The sequence below is a fragment of the Vigna unguiculata genome, chromosome 10 (assembly GCF_037176805.1).
Source record: "Vigna unguiculata cultivar grain cowpea cultivar isolate G323 ecotype 2 chromosome 10, ASM3717680v1, whole genome shotgun sequence".
NCBI classification, from domain to species: Eukaryota; Viridiplantae; Streptophyta; class Magnoliopsida; order Fabales; family Fabaceae; genus Vigna; species Vigna unguiculata.
The window spans coordinates 45,122,073-45,137,696 of NC_140801.1; the positions used below are offsets into that span (position 1 = coordinate 45,122,073).

At 35.5% G+C, this 15,624-nt stretch overlaps 1 protein-coding gene across 1 annotated transcript; it reads left to right on the forward strand.

Moving 5' to 3' along the window:
* The first annotated feature begins 5,594 nt into the window (after positions 1-5,594).
* Positions 5,595-7,463, forward strand: LOC146883318 (zinc transporter 3-like). The gene is made up of 3 exons (XM_085668354.1): positions 5,595-6,191; positions 6,335-6,484; positions 7,158-7,463. The coding sequence occupies exons 1-3, from the start codon at positions 5,595-5,597 to the stop codon at positions 7,461-7,463; spliced, it is 1,053 nt and encodes a 350-aa protein (XP_085524480.1).
* The last annotated feature ends 8,161 nt before the right edge of the window (positions 7,464-15,624 follow it).

Sequence of the window (15,624 nt, forward strand, 5' to 3'; positions counted from 1 at the left end):
AACCCTTCTTCCTCCCCGCACCAGCGCCTCTCTCTCTCTCCTCGAGCACGAGCCCTCCCAAAAATCTCTCACAAAGTTTTCTGGCGATGGAGTGGAACCCTCAGACTCTGCAATTCCTATCGGAATGCTTTCTCCACACACTGTCACTGGCGCCCGAGCCCCGCCGCCGCGTCGAATCCTCCCTCGTCGATGCCTCCGATCGCCCCAACTATGGCCTCGTGGTCCTCCGCCTGGTCGCGGAGACCTCCGTGGACGAGCAGATCAGGCAAGCCGCCGCCGTGAACGAACTGCAGGAGAAAGGATGTGGGGTAGTGAGGGAGGGTTTGAATTGGAGGTAGAAGGATGAGAGTTAGCAGAAGCGTCACCGTTTGGACGTTTGAGACGCTTATTTTTTCTGCAGCCACCACCAACGGGAACGTTTCTGAGAGTTCCACCTCGGGTCCAGTATCGCTTGCAGGCTTTGCAAAAGTGCCTGGGCTGTGACAAACTGTAGTTGTTGTAGTAGCAGAACTTGGTGTTTGAAGAGTCGCGGCGAGGGCACTTGAGGGCTTGTTGTTGCTGGTGAAGAAGATCTTGGGTTGTTCTACTCTCCTGCAGTTTGTGTTTTGGTTTGAATGCAGGGTGATCAAGCACGCGGGGTTGGACTTGAAGCAGTTCGTGGAGGGTATCAGAGAGGGTGCTGCGGGTTCTAAAGCGTTGGAGATATTTGGGGAGAGAATGATCGAAGGGGATTTCCGACCAGGTGGGTTTGCAGAGTACCAGGTTAAGGATTTGGGAATGGGAGTTGATGTTGTTGAAGGAGCCGAAGACGATGATGTTGTTGTGTTGCCTGGGGCTTCCTAGTGGAAACAACTTTTTACTAGTATGGTGGCCAATGGACAGGGGAAGCTTGGCACGCAAGGGGTTATCTCTAGCATTCAGAACATCAATGGGATGAATCAATGAATCAATGAATCAAAATCCCTATTCTATGTAACCAAATAAAATGCTGATGTTATAGAATGCTTAAGGTGGAGCAAGTGTGTTGTGTTTTGTTTAAGGTTTTTTCTTCTTTGGTTATGTGATGTGATAACTCTGCAGCAGCCATGAGTAAGCAAAAGGGTGAGGTTCAGTCTGGCATGGTGGCCTGCAAAAATTTGAATTAAAAAAGATATTTATCACCTATGGCCTCGGTCCTAACTGACCCGAGGCAGAAAGCTGTGTATATGGCACCGGTTTCAAAACAACCGAGGCATAAAACTGGGTCTATGGCTTCGGGTGTACCTTTTGGCCTCGCCCCAATATGCCTCGGTTCCAGACCCGAGGCAAAATGTGGAAAATAACCGGGGCAGAAAGCCCTTACTGCACTAGTGAGTACAAATTCATTTCCATGACCATGACACTAAATACTGGGTAATGTGGCCATGGGGATTTTTTGGAATTTTCGAGTTACTATGTTTGAAAGTGAGGAGTGAAGAACAATTAAGTGGAAAGTTATGTTGAATATTTTGGTCATCAGTACCGGTTTTTGTTTCATATTTTGAGTTACTGCAACTGATAATAAAAAAAATTTACAATAACTCTCCAGTTAATCCAACACGGCTCCCCACATACCATTTACAATACTTATGGGATAATTTGTAATGTTCACCATCGAAATAAGCTACTATTCAATTTAGTTGTCATGGAAATAGTTTACTTTTGTTGTTCATAACTCAAGATCAAAATGTCTATCATAACTCCCCACTTAATCTATCATTAGTTATGAGACCTTTTTCCATTATCCCTATCCAATTAACATTTAGTAGTCTTGGAAATATTATTGTGCTATCATATGATTACAATGAACATTTTTCTCTTGACTCTTAAGTTTTTTATTTTCCATTGAATTATTGCAACTGATGTTCAAAATAATAAGAATAACTCACAAGTTAATCCAATAGGAATCCCCACATACCTCATACATATTTTAAGGGACATCTTTTCATTACACCATCCAAAAAACCTGCTTAGCGATGTTCATAATATTAAGAACATTTTATAGTTTTGTCCTATGATATGATGACAACGAACATTTTGTCTTAACACTTAAGTTTTGTATTTTTGCATTAAAAAAATGAACGTTGACGAAGGAAAGATTCCAACAACAACACTAAAAAAACTTGATTCTCCCAACCTTGTAATCACTCTTACTGCATTCCTTGCTTGCAATGATTCCTACTACCCAAAGATTTGACCATTTTGCTTAAATAAACCCAATGTTTCAACTTATCTGGTGAATCTCACACAGACCAAACATTTCGATGTTTGAGTTGTGGGTTCTCGGTGCCAAAGAAATAAACAAATCATGATTGGGTTACCAACCCAGAAATGATGAAGGTGTGAGAAAGTTGTGAGATAAAATTAAAGGAAACTCACAAACGACCGTGGGCATGGATGACGACAACGGAAACCCTTATTCTCGACGATGTGTTTTCGTCACCTCTACCTTCTCTCAGCAAAACAAAATGCCTTTGTCTTCTCTCTGCAAAACACGATGCTTTTTTCTTTTGCCTCCAAAATTGTCCGCACATGCAAGAATTAAAAACTTTTAATGAAAATCAATTTAAAAAACTTAACTACAGTGCCACCTCTTTTATGTCAAAACTGAGTCCAGAAATTTTGTTTAAATATCATTTTTGAAAGTATAATTAAAGTATAATTCATGGATTCAGTTGGTTTTTATAGATAAAGTTTTCAAAAATTATGAGAAAGATTTTATAAAGTACGAATTACTGTAAAAATTATATTAAAATTTAGAATTAATTTATTATCAATTAATTTGTAAAATTTATTTTTAAATCTTTAAACTTTTATCGTCGTGTTAATTAAATTATATTATATTTATTGAACAATATTAAGTATTTTTCGTATATCTTTATCTTTGCCATTGACTTTTTGGAATTTTTTTAGGGTCATATAATCTTCTGGTACAATAATTTTTCAGTGGACAAAATTTTAGAATAAAAAATTGTAAACAAGATTGCAAACACTCTTTTTAATTTTTGGGTTAATTATATTTTGAGTCTCTGAATTTTGACCCAACATTAGAATTTATCTTCGTCAGAAACTTCAATACATTTTGGTCCCTGAACTAAATAAATGAATGAATACAGTCTTTTTAACCTAATTACGTTAATTTTTTTTAGGTGTTGGTGTTTTATGTTAGTATTTGACTTTTTTATAACGTTTGACACATTTTCGATTCAATATCTGCTTAGAGATGCGTTCAACACGTCAAAAAAAGTTAACGTAATTGGATTAAAATGACTATTCATTCATTTTTTAAGTTTAAAATGCAAAATATATCAAAATTTCAGACAAAAACGAATTTTAATTTTAATTCAAAGTTCATAGACGAAAGACATACTTAATCCTTAATTTTCTAAAGACAAAATTTTCAATGACAGATAGCCAACTCTCATATAGATCTATTAAGTTGCGTTGGTAATTCTCAAACCTTATCACTTTTATTCACTTTAGTCAACGTGTAACTTGGTAAATATCCATTCAAAACAACATATTATCCGTGGGAGAAAGTCTAGAAAGGGACTGTGTTTGTAACTTTAAATAATGGGCTATATTATGTTTTAAGTTTTATATTATTAGTAGAACTGAAGAATAAGTAGATCTATATTTGAGAATTTCATGTTTCAAATAGAGTGAAAAAGGATAAATGGTCAATATAGATGAGTTTTGAAATGAATTGTTACGGCAAATTTCAAGAAATGTCATACTGATGAGATTGTTCTTTACCTTGACTACTCTAGTGGAAATTGGGATTGGAATGGACACAGGAATCACAAGTGTTTACATGAGAATAATCCAAGTGTACTTATTGTGGAAGGAGTATCCAAATAGCTTCAGCCAAATTTTATTCACACTTTTTTATTTTCTTGCCACTAATTTCATGCATATTGTCACTAATTTCATGCATACAAGGATGCAACTAAGTGACAGACTTCACTTTAGGGTCAACGTTTCTCTTTGACTTAGAGCTTGTTTGATGTGCCTCATATTTAAATGGACTTAAGATGTATTTTATTATACCAAAAGCAAAAAAAGAAAAAAACGTTTCCAACAAAACCCTTCCTCTAAAGCCCTTCCTTAAAATGGATAGCAAATTCATTATAACAAGAGTGTCACAGCTATCTCACAAAAACAACGGTGAAACTCAGACTTATTGGTTACGTCCCTTTTTTATTTTTAAGAAAATATTAATATTAATAAGGGCTAGGCCCTTGCTAAAAATTTATTTTCTAAAAAAATATTGGTTACGTAACTTTTTCTGCTGTTGTTGTTGTGATCAATTGTGTGTTTAAATTCTACACATAAGTAAAAAAGATTAAACCATCAACCCAGCTTACAGGTTTTGTTTTTTAAGTCATCCAACTCATTATGTAGTTCTGCTATAGTCAAACATATATCATTAAACATATATATGGTATTTGCATGGTCAGACTCAACAGTGTATCCGTATGAGTAACAAGGCAATGAACAACATAGTTTTCTGGGTAGAAACAAACACATTATCTCCAATCCAAAATAATTCAGACTCCGATTATAAAGAAACAAGGAACACATACACTTGGATAATATAACAATATAATTCGGGAAAGAAGAAAGTGCATCAAAACATCAAATAAGAAAAAGAAAGCATCAAAAGAGATATACTAATTACAAGCCATGGCAGCCACAATTTTCAATAAGTTTTTGATTTTGTTCCTTTAAAAAAAACTTTAATAAATTGTTTAGAATTAGTCTTTTGCTTTCTTTGCTGAATTTTAGTCTTTAATGGACTAATTGTCAACGCAATCTAATAAGGGTACGTTACAATGAGTATTATTAAATCAAGTATTAAATCAGTTCCTGTATAAAATAAACAAATCTAACTTCCAAAATGTTATGCTTAAGGAGTGTGGTAACATTGCTAATATGTTAAAATACAACCAATTCTGTAACTTGTCAGACTCTTGAGCTATCAGTCATAAGCAACAAACAGTTTGGCACTAAATTAAACTAAAAAAATAATGCTAGATAGTCAAATATTATATTCTTTCTTTTTCTAATCTTGGCACTTATCTTTGGTGAAACAGGAGTTTTACTTGCAGAGAACAAGCGAATCAATTGAAGCAACAATAAAATTGCATAATATAACAATAAAATTTGGAGAAGCAAGAAAGTGCATCCAAACATCAAATAAGAAAAAGAAAGTACCAAAAAAGAAGATATATCAGTTATCAATGATGAGATTCCACATGATCCTGTTATTAATAAGACATTACCTAAGAAAACAAGAAAACAAGTTATATGACATGCAAAGAATAAAGTATGTGAAAAAATAACCAATAAATTTCTAAAAGATATTAAGAAAGTGTATTGTCTCTTTGCCAAAAATCATCTTGCTTCATAATCACTTAGCTATAAGTTAGAAAGTGGGTTAGTTTGATTCTGCACAAAAACCACTTACTTTGACAACACCGTTTTCTATTTAAACAATCCTTCAAAGTTTTTTCTCCATTCTACTCCTACTTTTCTCTTCCTTCTAATTTCTCTTATTCTTCTTGTTGGTGAAAATGGATAGAGTCAAGATAAACTATTTGTTTTCTTCTTTTATTCTCGTCTTTTTGATCGTAGTTCCAATAGTTGCAGCAGAATGTGAGGGAGAAAACGAAGATAGTAACACAGCTAAATCTTTGAAATATAAAATAATAGCTTTGCTATCGATCTTAATAGGGAGTGGAATTGGAGTTTGTATTCCTCTTCTGGGAAGAGTGATACCCGCTTTAAGTCCCGAGAAGAATATTTTCGTCTTGATAAAGGCTCTCGCAGCGGGTGTAATTCTGGCAACCGGCTTCATCCATGTCTTACCTGATGCATTTGAGAATCTGGCATCCCCGTGCTTGAAGGAGCATCCCTGGGGAGATTTTCCCTTCACGGGCTTTGTGGCAATGTGCACTGCCATGGGGACTCTCATGCTGGATACATATGCCACTGCTTATTTTCAGAAACACCATTCCAATGTACAGATTGAGAGTGGGGATGTGGAGAGAGAGACAGGGTACGAGGGGCATGTGGAACTTCACATGCATGCAACACAGGGCCATGGTCATGGCCCTGTTCACTCCCACGATCAATCCTCCCAGCTTCTTCGCCATCGAGTCATATCACAGGTATTCATTAAGACTCTAAGTCAATGAAAAAAAATAAATAAATATATAAGGTTAAGGGACAAACTAATATTTTTTCTTCAAAAATCAGGGTTTCATTCTCGGTTTCTTTATTTGACAACGGGGGTTTTGAATCTGTTACACAGGTGTTGGAGTTGGGGATAATTGTTCACTCTGTTATTATTGGAATTTCCTTGGGAGCTTCAGAGAGTCCTAACACGATAAGACCACTGGTAGCTGCGCTGACTTTTCATCAATTCTTTGAAGGCATGGGACTTGGAAGCTGCATATCTCAGGTATCCAAATGAATTTGGTTGATTGATTTAATCTGAACAAAAAGAATATGTGAATGAGGATCCAAAATGCTTATATGTGAGTGAGGATCCAAGATGCTTTGTGTGAAATGATTTGTGACTGGGACCATGTGTGTTGTTGTGTTGGTATGGAACAAACAACCCAGGATTTTTGAACCTGTTTTTTTTTTATCTAATACTATCCCATGCCTGCTTTCTAACCCACTTTTTTAATTAAATTAATTAATGGCTTGATCCATCATTTACAAGTACAATATATGTGGGACCATATACGACTTTTCAACGGTAAATATTTAACTTTTACATCAAAATATTTCCTAGGTAAAAAAAAATTGTTTAGATGTATGACTTTGATGAACTATATTATTAATCACCACGCAATTTTTGTGTGATGTTAGTCATTATACATGACAACTAATGGTTTGGTAGATGGTATCCATAAGCTTATAAGTGTATGTGGGAGGAATTCATATATATAGAGACTGTTTGTATCGTTTAAAAAGTTGGTGAATAATTATAATTTAGCGAAGAAAATATGGTTAATTCTGTAGTTATGTCTTCTATCTGCAACTTTATGTGTATTTTTGAGAATTTCACTCCTCAGGAATGGAGAGGGATAAAGGATCTAACTTATAAATAAGTTCTATTGTTGTAGGCAAACTTCAAAAGAGTATCTGTGACAGTAATGGGATTGTTCTTTGCCTTGACTACTCCGGTGGGAATTGGAATTGGCATAGGAATCTCACGTATTTATGATGAAAACAGTCCAACTGCTCTTATTGTGGAAGGAGTTTTGAATGCAGCTTCAGCAGGAATCTTAATCTATATGGCTTTGGTTGATCTTCTTGCAGCTGATTTCATGAGTCCAAGAATGCAACAAAGTGGCACACTCCGTCTTCGAGCAAATGTTTTTCTTTTGCTTGGAGCTGGTTTTATGTCTCTCTTGGCTAAATGGGCTTAAGAAATACTTTTATTTGTATGACTGTTTTTTAGACTTCAATAATCTAATGAACTTGTTTTTTACGGTTAATTTTATTATTCAATTACTTTATATTTCGAAGTATATTAAAACTGATTCATTTCCGAGATATGAATTTTCAAGTAGAAGTATGAGAGATTTAATAAAACATAACTATCTGTATCATCTAGAAATTGTATTGAAACTTGGGACGATAATAATTTTAAAATTCTTTTATATTTAAATTTAATTTATTATAAATTAATTTGTAACATAGATGCCATCAGATAAAGTGTTCTAAAAGTATAGAGTTTCAATATTGATAACAAGAGCATTTGTTTTAGGTGAAGGATTCGATATCGGTTTACGGATGAAAATGCTATAGCACAACAATTTCACCCATATTGACATTTGTGTACATCATGTAATTTTGTTTGCATTACATATAAATAAAAGTTACATTCAGCATATAACAATAATAAGCTTGATTAAGGTTGAAAGTAGTTAGTTTTTTACAACTACTTTTATTTTATTTATTCACATTTTCGAGTAAAAGTATAATTCATGGATTCATTTAGTTTTGATAGATAAAGTTAGTGGCCATGACAGCACAAATTTCAATGAATTTTTTATTTTGTTAAAAATTTAATAAGTTGTTTAGTCTTTAATGGCCTAATTGTCAACGCAATTTAATAAGGATACTATACAATGAGTATTAATTAAATCAATCCTTGTATAAAATAAACAAATCTAACTTCCAAAATATTATGCTTAGGGAGTGTGTTAACATTGCTAGTATGTTAAAATATAACAAATTTTCTGTAAGCTATCAGTCATAAGCAACAAACATTTTGGCACTTATCTTTGGTGAATGAAATAGGAATTTTACCTGCAGAGGACAAGTGAATCAATTTAAGCAACATTACTAACTATGAAATACATCTAAAGGAAGCAACAATAAATACTTGCCAAGCGCAAATCATTATCAAGATCATAAAAAACTTCTTGTTCTATTTATCTATAGTTTTAAAGTTTTATATCATTACTGTACACTCGTTAACTTCGAATATGTTTTTGTTTGTCCTTTTTTTGTTTTTCAGGGTGGTGACTCAAATGTGGGAGCAGCAGAGGCAGTGGAGAATGTGGGAGAAAGTGGACACTGCTTTAATTTAGGAGTTTTGCTTTCAATTGTTTGGGATTAACGTGTTAATCTGCATCTTTCCTCGGTAGAGTAAGTTTAAATTCATCTTTGTAATTCTCATTTTAATCTTGCTAATCTTCACGCACTGCTTTAACATTCAACAAAAGCAGAGCTAAACAAGGTCTCAGTGGCAACCGGTAACAAACGGAATCTCTTAAACAGTTACCATTTTCAAGCTATGGCCAACTAATCTATTAGAGTATAATGCAAATTCTAGAAGAATCTAGAAAAATATAAGATAGAGTTGTTGAAATGTAAAGAAACTTCTAGAGTATTGGAGAAAAGCCTAGGATAGAAAGAAAAATCAAGAACATTCAACTATGTAGAAAAATCTAGAAGTATTTGCATTAGTTCTAGCTAGGAGATTCTAGAATAATCTATGGGACTATAAATACCCATGTATCCTACCATTTTGTAACATAAAGAACAACTAACACAACATCCAATACAACTACTCTCAACTACAAATACACTTCTCCAACTACTACTTTCACACTCTACAATCTACACATTTTCTCTATCCCTTCAACTATCCCTTTCACAACCTTGAATTACTATCAGTGGTATCAGAGCTACGTTCGGTCATCTACTGGGCGTAGATAAACTTTTCAACTACTTCAAAAAAATTAGAACTTCATTCTATACTACTTCCAAAATATTTTCTCAACCTATGGCCCCTACCAATCAAACATCATCAATTCCAGTACCTATTTTCACAGGAGAAAATTATGATTTTTGGAGTGTCAAAATGAAGACATTCTTTCGCTCCCAAGATTTATGGGACATTATAGAAGAGGGATTCATTATTCCAGAAGACACTTCCACTCTTACTGCAGCTCAGAAGAAGGAGTTGAAGGAAAACAAACAGAAGGATTCAAGGGCTTTATTTTCTCTTCAACAAGCAGTTGATGACACAATCTTTCCGAGAATAATAGGTGCCACAAACGCAAAGCAAGCTTGGAACACAATACAAGAAGAGTTTCAAGGAAGTGATGAGGTACGCAATGTTAAACTTCATTCCCTAAGACGAGAGTTTGAATTAATAAGAATGAAAGAATCTGAGACCATTAAAGACTACTATTCTAGAATAAAGGAAATAGTTAGTCAGATGAGAGCCTATGGGGAAACTATTCTTGACAAAAAAATCGTTGAGAAAATTTTAATTTCTATTCCCCAAAAATATGATGCAATCGCAACTGCGATTGAACAAACAAAAGATTTGGCCACATTGTCAGTAACACAACTAATGGGCTCTCTTGAAGCTTATGAACAAAGATTGAAAAGGCATGAAGAAGACTCAGTCGAAAATGCCTTTCAATCAAAACTAAAATTACGGTCTCAAAATAAAGAATATGAAGGAAATAAAAGTAGAGGAGAAATTTCTAGAAATAAAGAAAATTCTAGAAGCTTCCCTATGACTCGTCAAGGAAAATATCCCCCATGTGGCATATGTAAAAAGACAAGTCACATGGAAAAAGATTGTTGCAATCATGGAAAACCTCAATGTCAATACTGCAAGAAATTTGGCCATGTAGAGAAGTATTGTCGTAATAAAAATAAGCATCAAGCAAACTTTGCTGAAGAACATAATCAGGAGCAACGCTTATTTTATGCCAATCAAGAATCTCCTAACAGAGGAGAAAGTTGGTACTTGGATAGTGGATGCAGCAATCACATGGCCAAAGATCAAAGCATATTCAAAGACATTGATAAATCTGTCAATGTCAAAGTTCGACTAGGAAACGGTACCACAGTGGAGTCTCAAGGCAAAGGAACTGTCATGGTGGAGACAAAGAAAGGTACAAAATTCATCAAGGATGTTTTATTGGTTCCCAATCTTAAAGAGAATCTTTTAAGTATTGGTCAAATGATGGAGAATGGATATTCTCTCCACTTTGAGAAAGATACATGCAAAATTTATGACAGTAGAAAGATAGAAATTGGCCAAGTAAAAATGGAGAAGAGAAATAGAAGCTTTCCCATAAGCTTCAAACCTGGTACTAATATTGCCATGAAGGCAGAAGTTGATGACTCGTGGCTTTGGCATAGGAGATTTGGTCACTTCAACACATATGCCTTAAAGCTTCTATATAAGAAAAACATGATGAGAGATCTTCCATGCTTAAAAGAGAATAATGAATCATGCGAAGGATGTCTCCTTGGTAAACAACATCGATTACCATTCTCGACCGACAAAGCATGGAGAGCTAAAGACTTACTAGAGTTGATACATACTGATGTTTGTGGACCAATGAGGACGCCTTCACATCACAACAACAGGTACTTCATCCTCTTCATTGATGACTTCTCTAGAATGACATGGGTTTATTTCTTAAAGGCAAAGTCAGAAGTCTTTGGAATATTCAAGAAATTCAAGGCCCTTGTTGAGAAGCAAAGTGGAAAACAAATAAAAGTACTTAGAAGTGATCGTGGAAAGGAGTATACATCTCGCGAGTTTGACAAATTCTGCGAAGATGAAGGCATAGAGAGACAGCTCACAGTCGCATATACTCCACAACAAAACGGTGTATCAGAAAGAAAAAATCGCACAGTCATGGAGATGGCAAGATCAATGCTAAAAGAGAAAGGTATGCCTAACACTTTTTGGGCTGAAGCACTCTACACTGCAGTTTACATTTTAAACAGATGTCCAACTAAGGCAGTCAAAGACAAGACTCCTATTGAAGCTTGGAGTGGAAGAAAGCCATCAGCCAAACACCTACGAGTATTTGGATCTATCTGCTACATACATGTTCCTGATCAAAGGAGGCACAAGCTTGAAGACAAGACTTTACGAGGAATATTCTTGGGATATAGCACACAATCAAAAGGCTATCGAGTTTACAACCTACAAACAAAAAAGCTCGTCATTAGTCGAGATGTTGAAATTGATGAAAATGCTTCTTGGAATTGGGAAGAAGAAAAAGTTGTTAAAAGCACCACTTTAGTTCCAGTGCAACAATATCAAGAAGAAATTCAAGAAGAGGCAGAAGCTTCAGGTACGCCTTCTCCACCTCCATTAGAAGATTCTTCACTAGAGTCCACTCCAAGACGAGTAAGATCTTTGGTAGACATATACGAAACCTGCAATATGGCCATGATTGAGCCTAACTGCTATGAGGAAGCATCAAAGCAAGAAATATGGGTCAAGGCTATGGAAGAAGAGGTTAAAATGATTGAGAAGAATAACACTTGGGAGCTCGTAAACTGTCCTCAAGGAAAAGACATCATTGGAGTGAAATGGGTATATAAAACAAAGCTCAATCCTGATGGAACTATACAAAAGCATAAGGCCAGATTGGTCGCAAAAGGATACTCACAACAACCAGGAATCGACTACAATGAGACATTTGCTCCAGTCGCACGACTAGATACAATAAGAGCTCTAATAGCCCTAGCAGCACAAAAAGGATGGAACATCTATCAACTAGATGTCAAATCAGCCTTCCTAAATGGAGTGCTCGAAGAAGAGATTTATGTTGAACAACCTCAAGGCTTCATCAATAAAGGCAATGAAGGCAAAGTACTAAGACTAAAAAAAAGCCTTATACGGCTTGAAGCAAGCTCCTCGAGCATGGTATAGCAAGATTGATCAATACTTCATCGATCAAGGATTCAGGAGGAGCAAAAGTGAGCCAACACTATATATTAAAGCACAAGGTCAGTATCACCTCATTGTCTCCTTATATGTCGATGATCTTATCTATACAGGAAACAATTTGGAGATGATGAAAGAATTTAAAGAAGACATGATGAAGACATTTGAGATGACCGACCTTGGGTTGATGAACTATTTCCTCGGTATAGAGGTGAAACAACAAGAAGACGGCATATTTATCTCTCAAAAGAAATATATTGAAGCCCTATTGAAGAAGTTCAAGATGTATGATTGTAAACCTGTCGCTACTCCATTGGTGGTAAATGAGAAACTACAAAAAGATGATGGAGCACAAGAAACAGATGCATCACGCTACAGAAGTTTGATTGGAAGTCTCTTATATCTCACAGCCACAAGACCAGACATTATGTATGCCACAAGTCTTCTATCAAGATTCATGCAAAAGCCAAGTCAGATTCATTATGGAGTAGGGAAAAGAATTTTAAGATATCTACAAGGCACAAAGGAGTTTGGAATATGGTACAAAACCATGACTAACTCAAGGATCATTGGCTACACCGATAGTGATTGGGCAGGATCAAAAGATGACATGAAAAGCACCTCAGGCTATGCTTTCTCGCTTGGATCGGGAATATTCTCTTGGGCATCAAAGAAGCAAGCAACTGTTGCACAATCAACAGCTGAAGCAGAATATGTGGCTGCTGCTGAAGCAACAAGTCAAGCTATATGGCTTCGAAAGATATTCAAAGATATGGGAGAGAAACAAAGTGGACCTACTACAATCAACTGTGATAATAAATCAGCTATCGCAATGACGAAGAACCCAATACATCACAGTAGAACAAAACACATAGCAATTAAATACCACTTCATCAGAGAAGCGGAAACAAATATGAAGATACGACTTGAGTACTGCCCGACAGAAGATCAAATTGCAGATATCTTCACAAAGGCCTTACCAAGACCAAGATTTGAACTACTACGCGCTATGCTTGGAGTTACCGAATTTGCATCAAGGAGGAGTATTAGAGTATAATGCAAATTCTAGAAGAATCTAGAAAAATATAAGATAGAGTTGTTGAAATGTAAAGAAACTTCTAGAGTATTGGAGAAAAGCCTAGGATAGAAAGAAAAATCAAGAACATTCAACTATGTAGAAAAATCTAGAAGTATTTGCATTAGTTCTAGCTAGGAGATTCTAGAATAATCTATGGGACTATAAATACCCATGTATCCTACCATTTTGTAACATAAAGAACAACTAACACAACATCCAATACAACTACTCTCAACTACAAATACACTTCTCCAACTACTACTTTCACACTCTACAATCTACACATTTTCTCTATCCCTTCAACTATCCCTTTCACAACCTTGAATTACTATCAGTGGTATCAGAGCTACGTTCGGTCATCTACTGGGCGTAGATAAACTTTTCAACTACTTCAAAAAAATTAGAACTTCATTCTATACTACTTCCAAAATATTTTCTCAACCTATGGCCCCTACCAATCAAACATCATCAATTCCAGTACCTATTTTCACAGGAGAAAATTATGATTTTTGGAGTGTCAAAATGAAGACATTCTTTCGCTCCCAAGATTTATGGGACATTATAGAAGAGGGATTCATTATTCCAGAAGACACTTCCACTCTTACTGCAGCTCAGAAGAAGGAGTTGAAGGAAAACAAACAGAAGGATTCAAGGGCTTTATTTTCTCTTCAACAAGCAGTTGATGACACAATCTTTCCGAGAATAATAGGTGCCACAAACGCAAAGCAAGCTTGGAACACAATACAAGAAGAGTTTCAAGGAAGTGATGAGGTACGCAATGTTAAACTTCATTCCCTAAGACGAGAGTTTGAATTAATAAGAATGAAAGAATCTGAGACCATTAAAGACTACTATTCTAGAATAAAGGAAATAGTTAGTCAGATGAGAGCCTATGGGGAAACTATTCTTGACAAAAAAATCGTTGAGAAAATTTTAATTTCTATTCCCCAAAAATATGATGCAATCGCAACTGCGATTGAACAAACAAAAGATTTGGCCACATTGTCAGTAACACAACTAATGGGCTCTCTTGAAGCTTATGAACAAAGATTGAAAAGGCATGAAGAAGACTCAGTCGAAAATGCCTTTCAATCAAAACTAAAATTACGGTCTCAAAATAAAGAATATGAAGGAAATAAAAGTAGAGGAGAAATTTCTAGAAATAAAGAAAATTCTAGAAGCTTCCCTATGACTCGTCAAGGAAAATATCCCCCATGTGGCATATGTAAAAAGACAAGTCACATGGAAAAAGATTGTTGCAATCATGGAAAACCTCAATGTCAATACTGCAAGAAATTTGGCCATGTAGAGAAGTATTGTCGTAATAAAAATAAGCATCAAGCAAACTTTGCTGAAGAACATAATCAGGAGCAACGCTTATTTTATGCCAATCAAGAATCTCCTAACAGAGGAGAAAGTTGGTACTTGGATAGTGGATGCAGCAATCACATGGCCAAAGATCAAAGCATCTTCAAAGACATTGATAAATCTGTCAATGTCAAAGTTCGACTAGGAAACGGTACCACAGTGGAGTCTCAAGGCAAAGGAACTGTCATGGTGGAGACAAAGAAAGGTACAAAATTCATCAAGGATGTTTTATTGGTTCCCAATCTTAAAGAGAATCTTTTAAGTATTGGTCAAATGATGGAGAATGGATATTCTCTCCACTTTGAGAAAGATACATGCAAAATTTATGACAGTAGAAAGATAGAAATTGGCCAAGTAAAAATGGAGAAGAGAAATAGAAGCTTTCCCATAAGCTTCAAACCTGGTACTAATATTGCCATGAAGGCAGAAGTTGATGACTCGTGGCTTTGGCATAGGAGATTTGGTCACTTCAACACATATGCCTTAAAGCTTCTATATAAGAAAAACATGATGAGAGATCTTCCATGCTTAAAAGAGAATAATGAATCATGCGAAGGATGTCTCCTTGGTAAACAACATCGATTACCATTCTCGACCGACAAAGCATGGAGAGCTAAAGACTTACTAGAGTTGATACATACTGATGTTTGTGGACCAATGAGGACGCCTTCACATCACAACAACAGGTACTTCATCCTCTTCATTGATGACTTCTCTAGAATGACATGGGTTTATTTCTTAAAGGCAAAGTCAGAAGTCTTTGGAATATTCAAGAAATTCAAGGCCCTTGTTGAGAAGCAAAGTGGAAAACAAATAAAAGTACTTAGAAGTGATCGTGGAAAGGAGTATACATCTCGCGAGTTTGACAAATTCTGCGAAGATGAAGGCATAGAGAGACAGCTCACAGTCGCATATACTC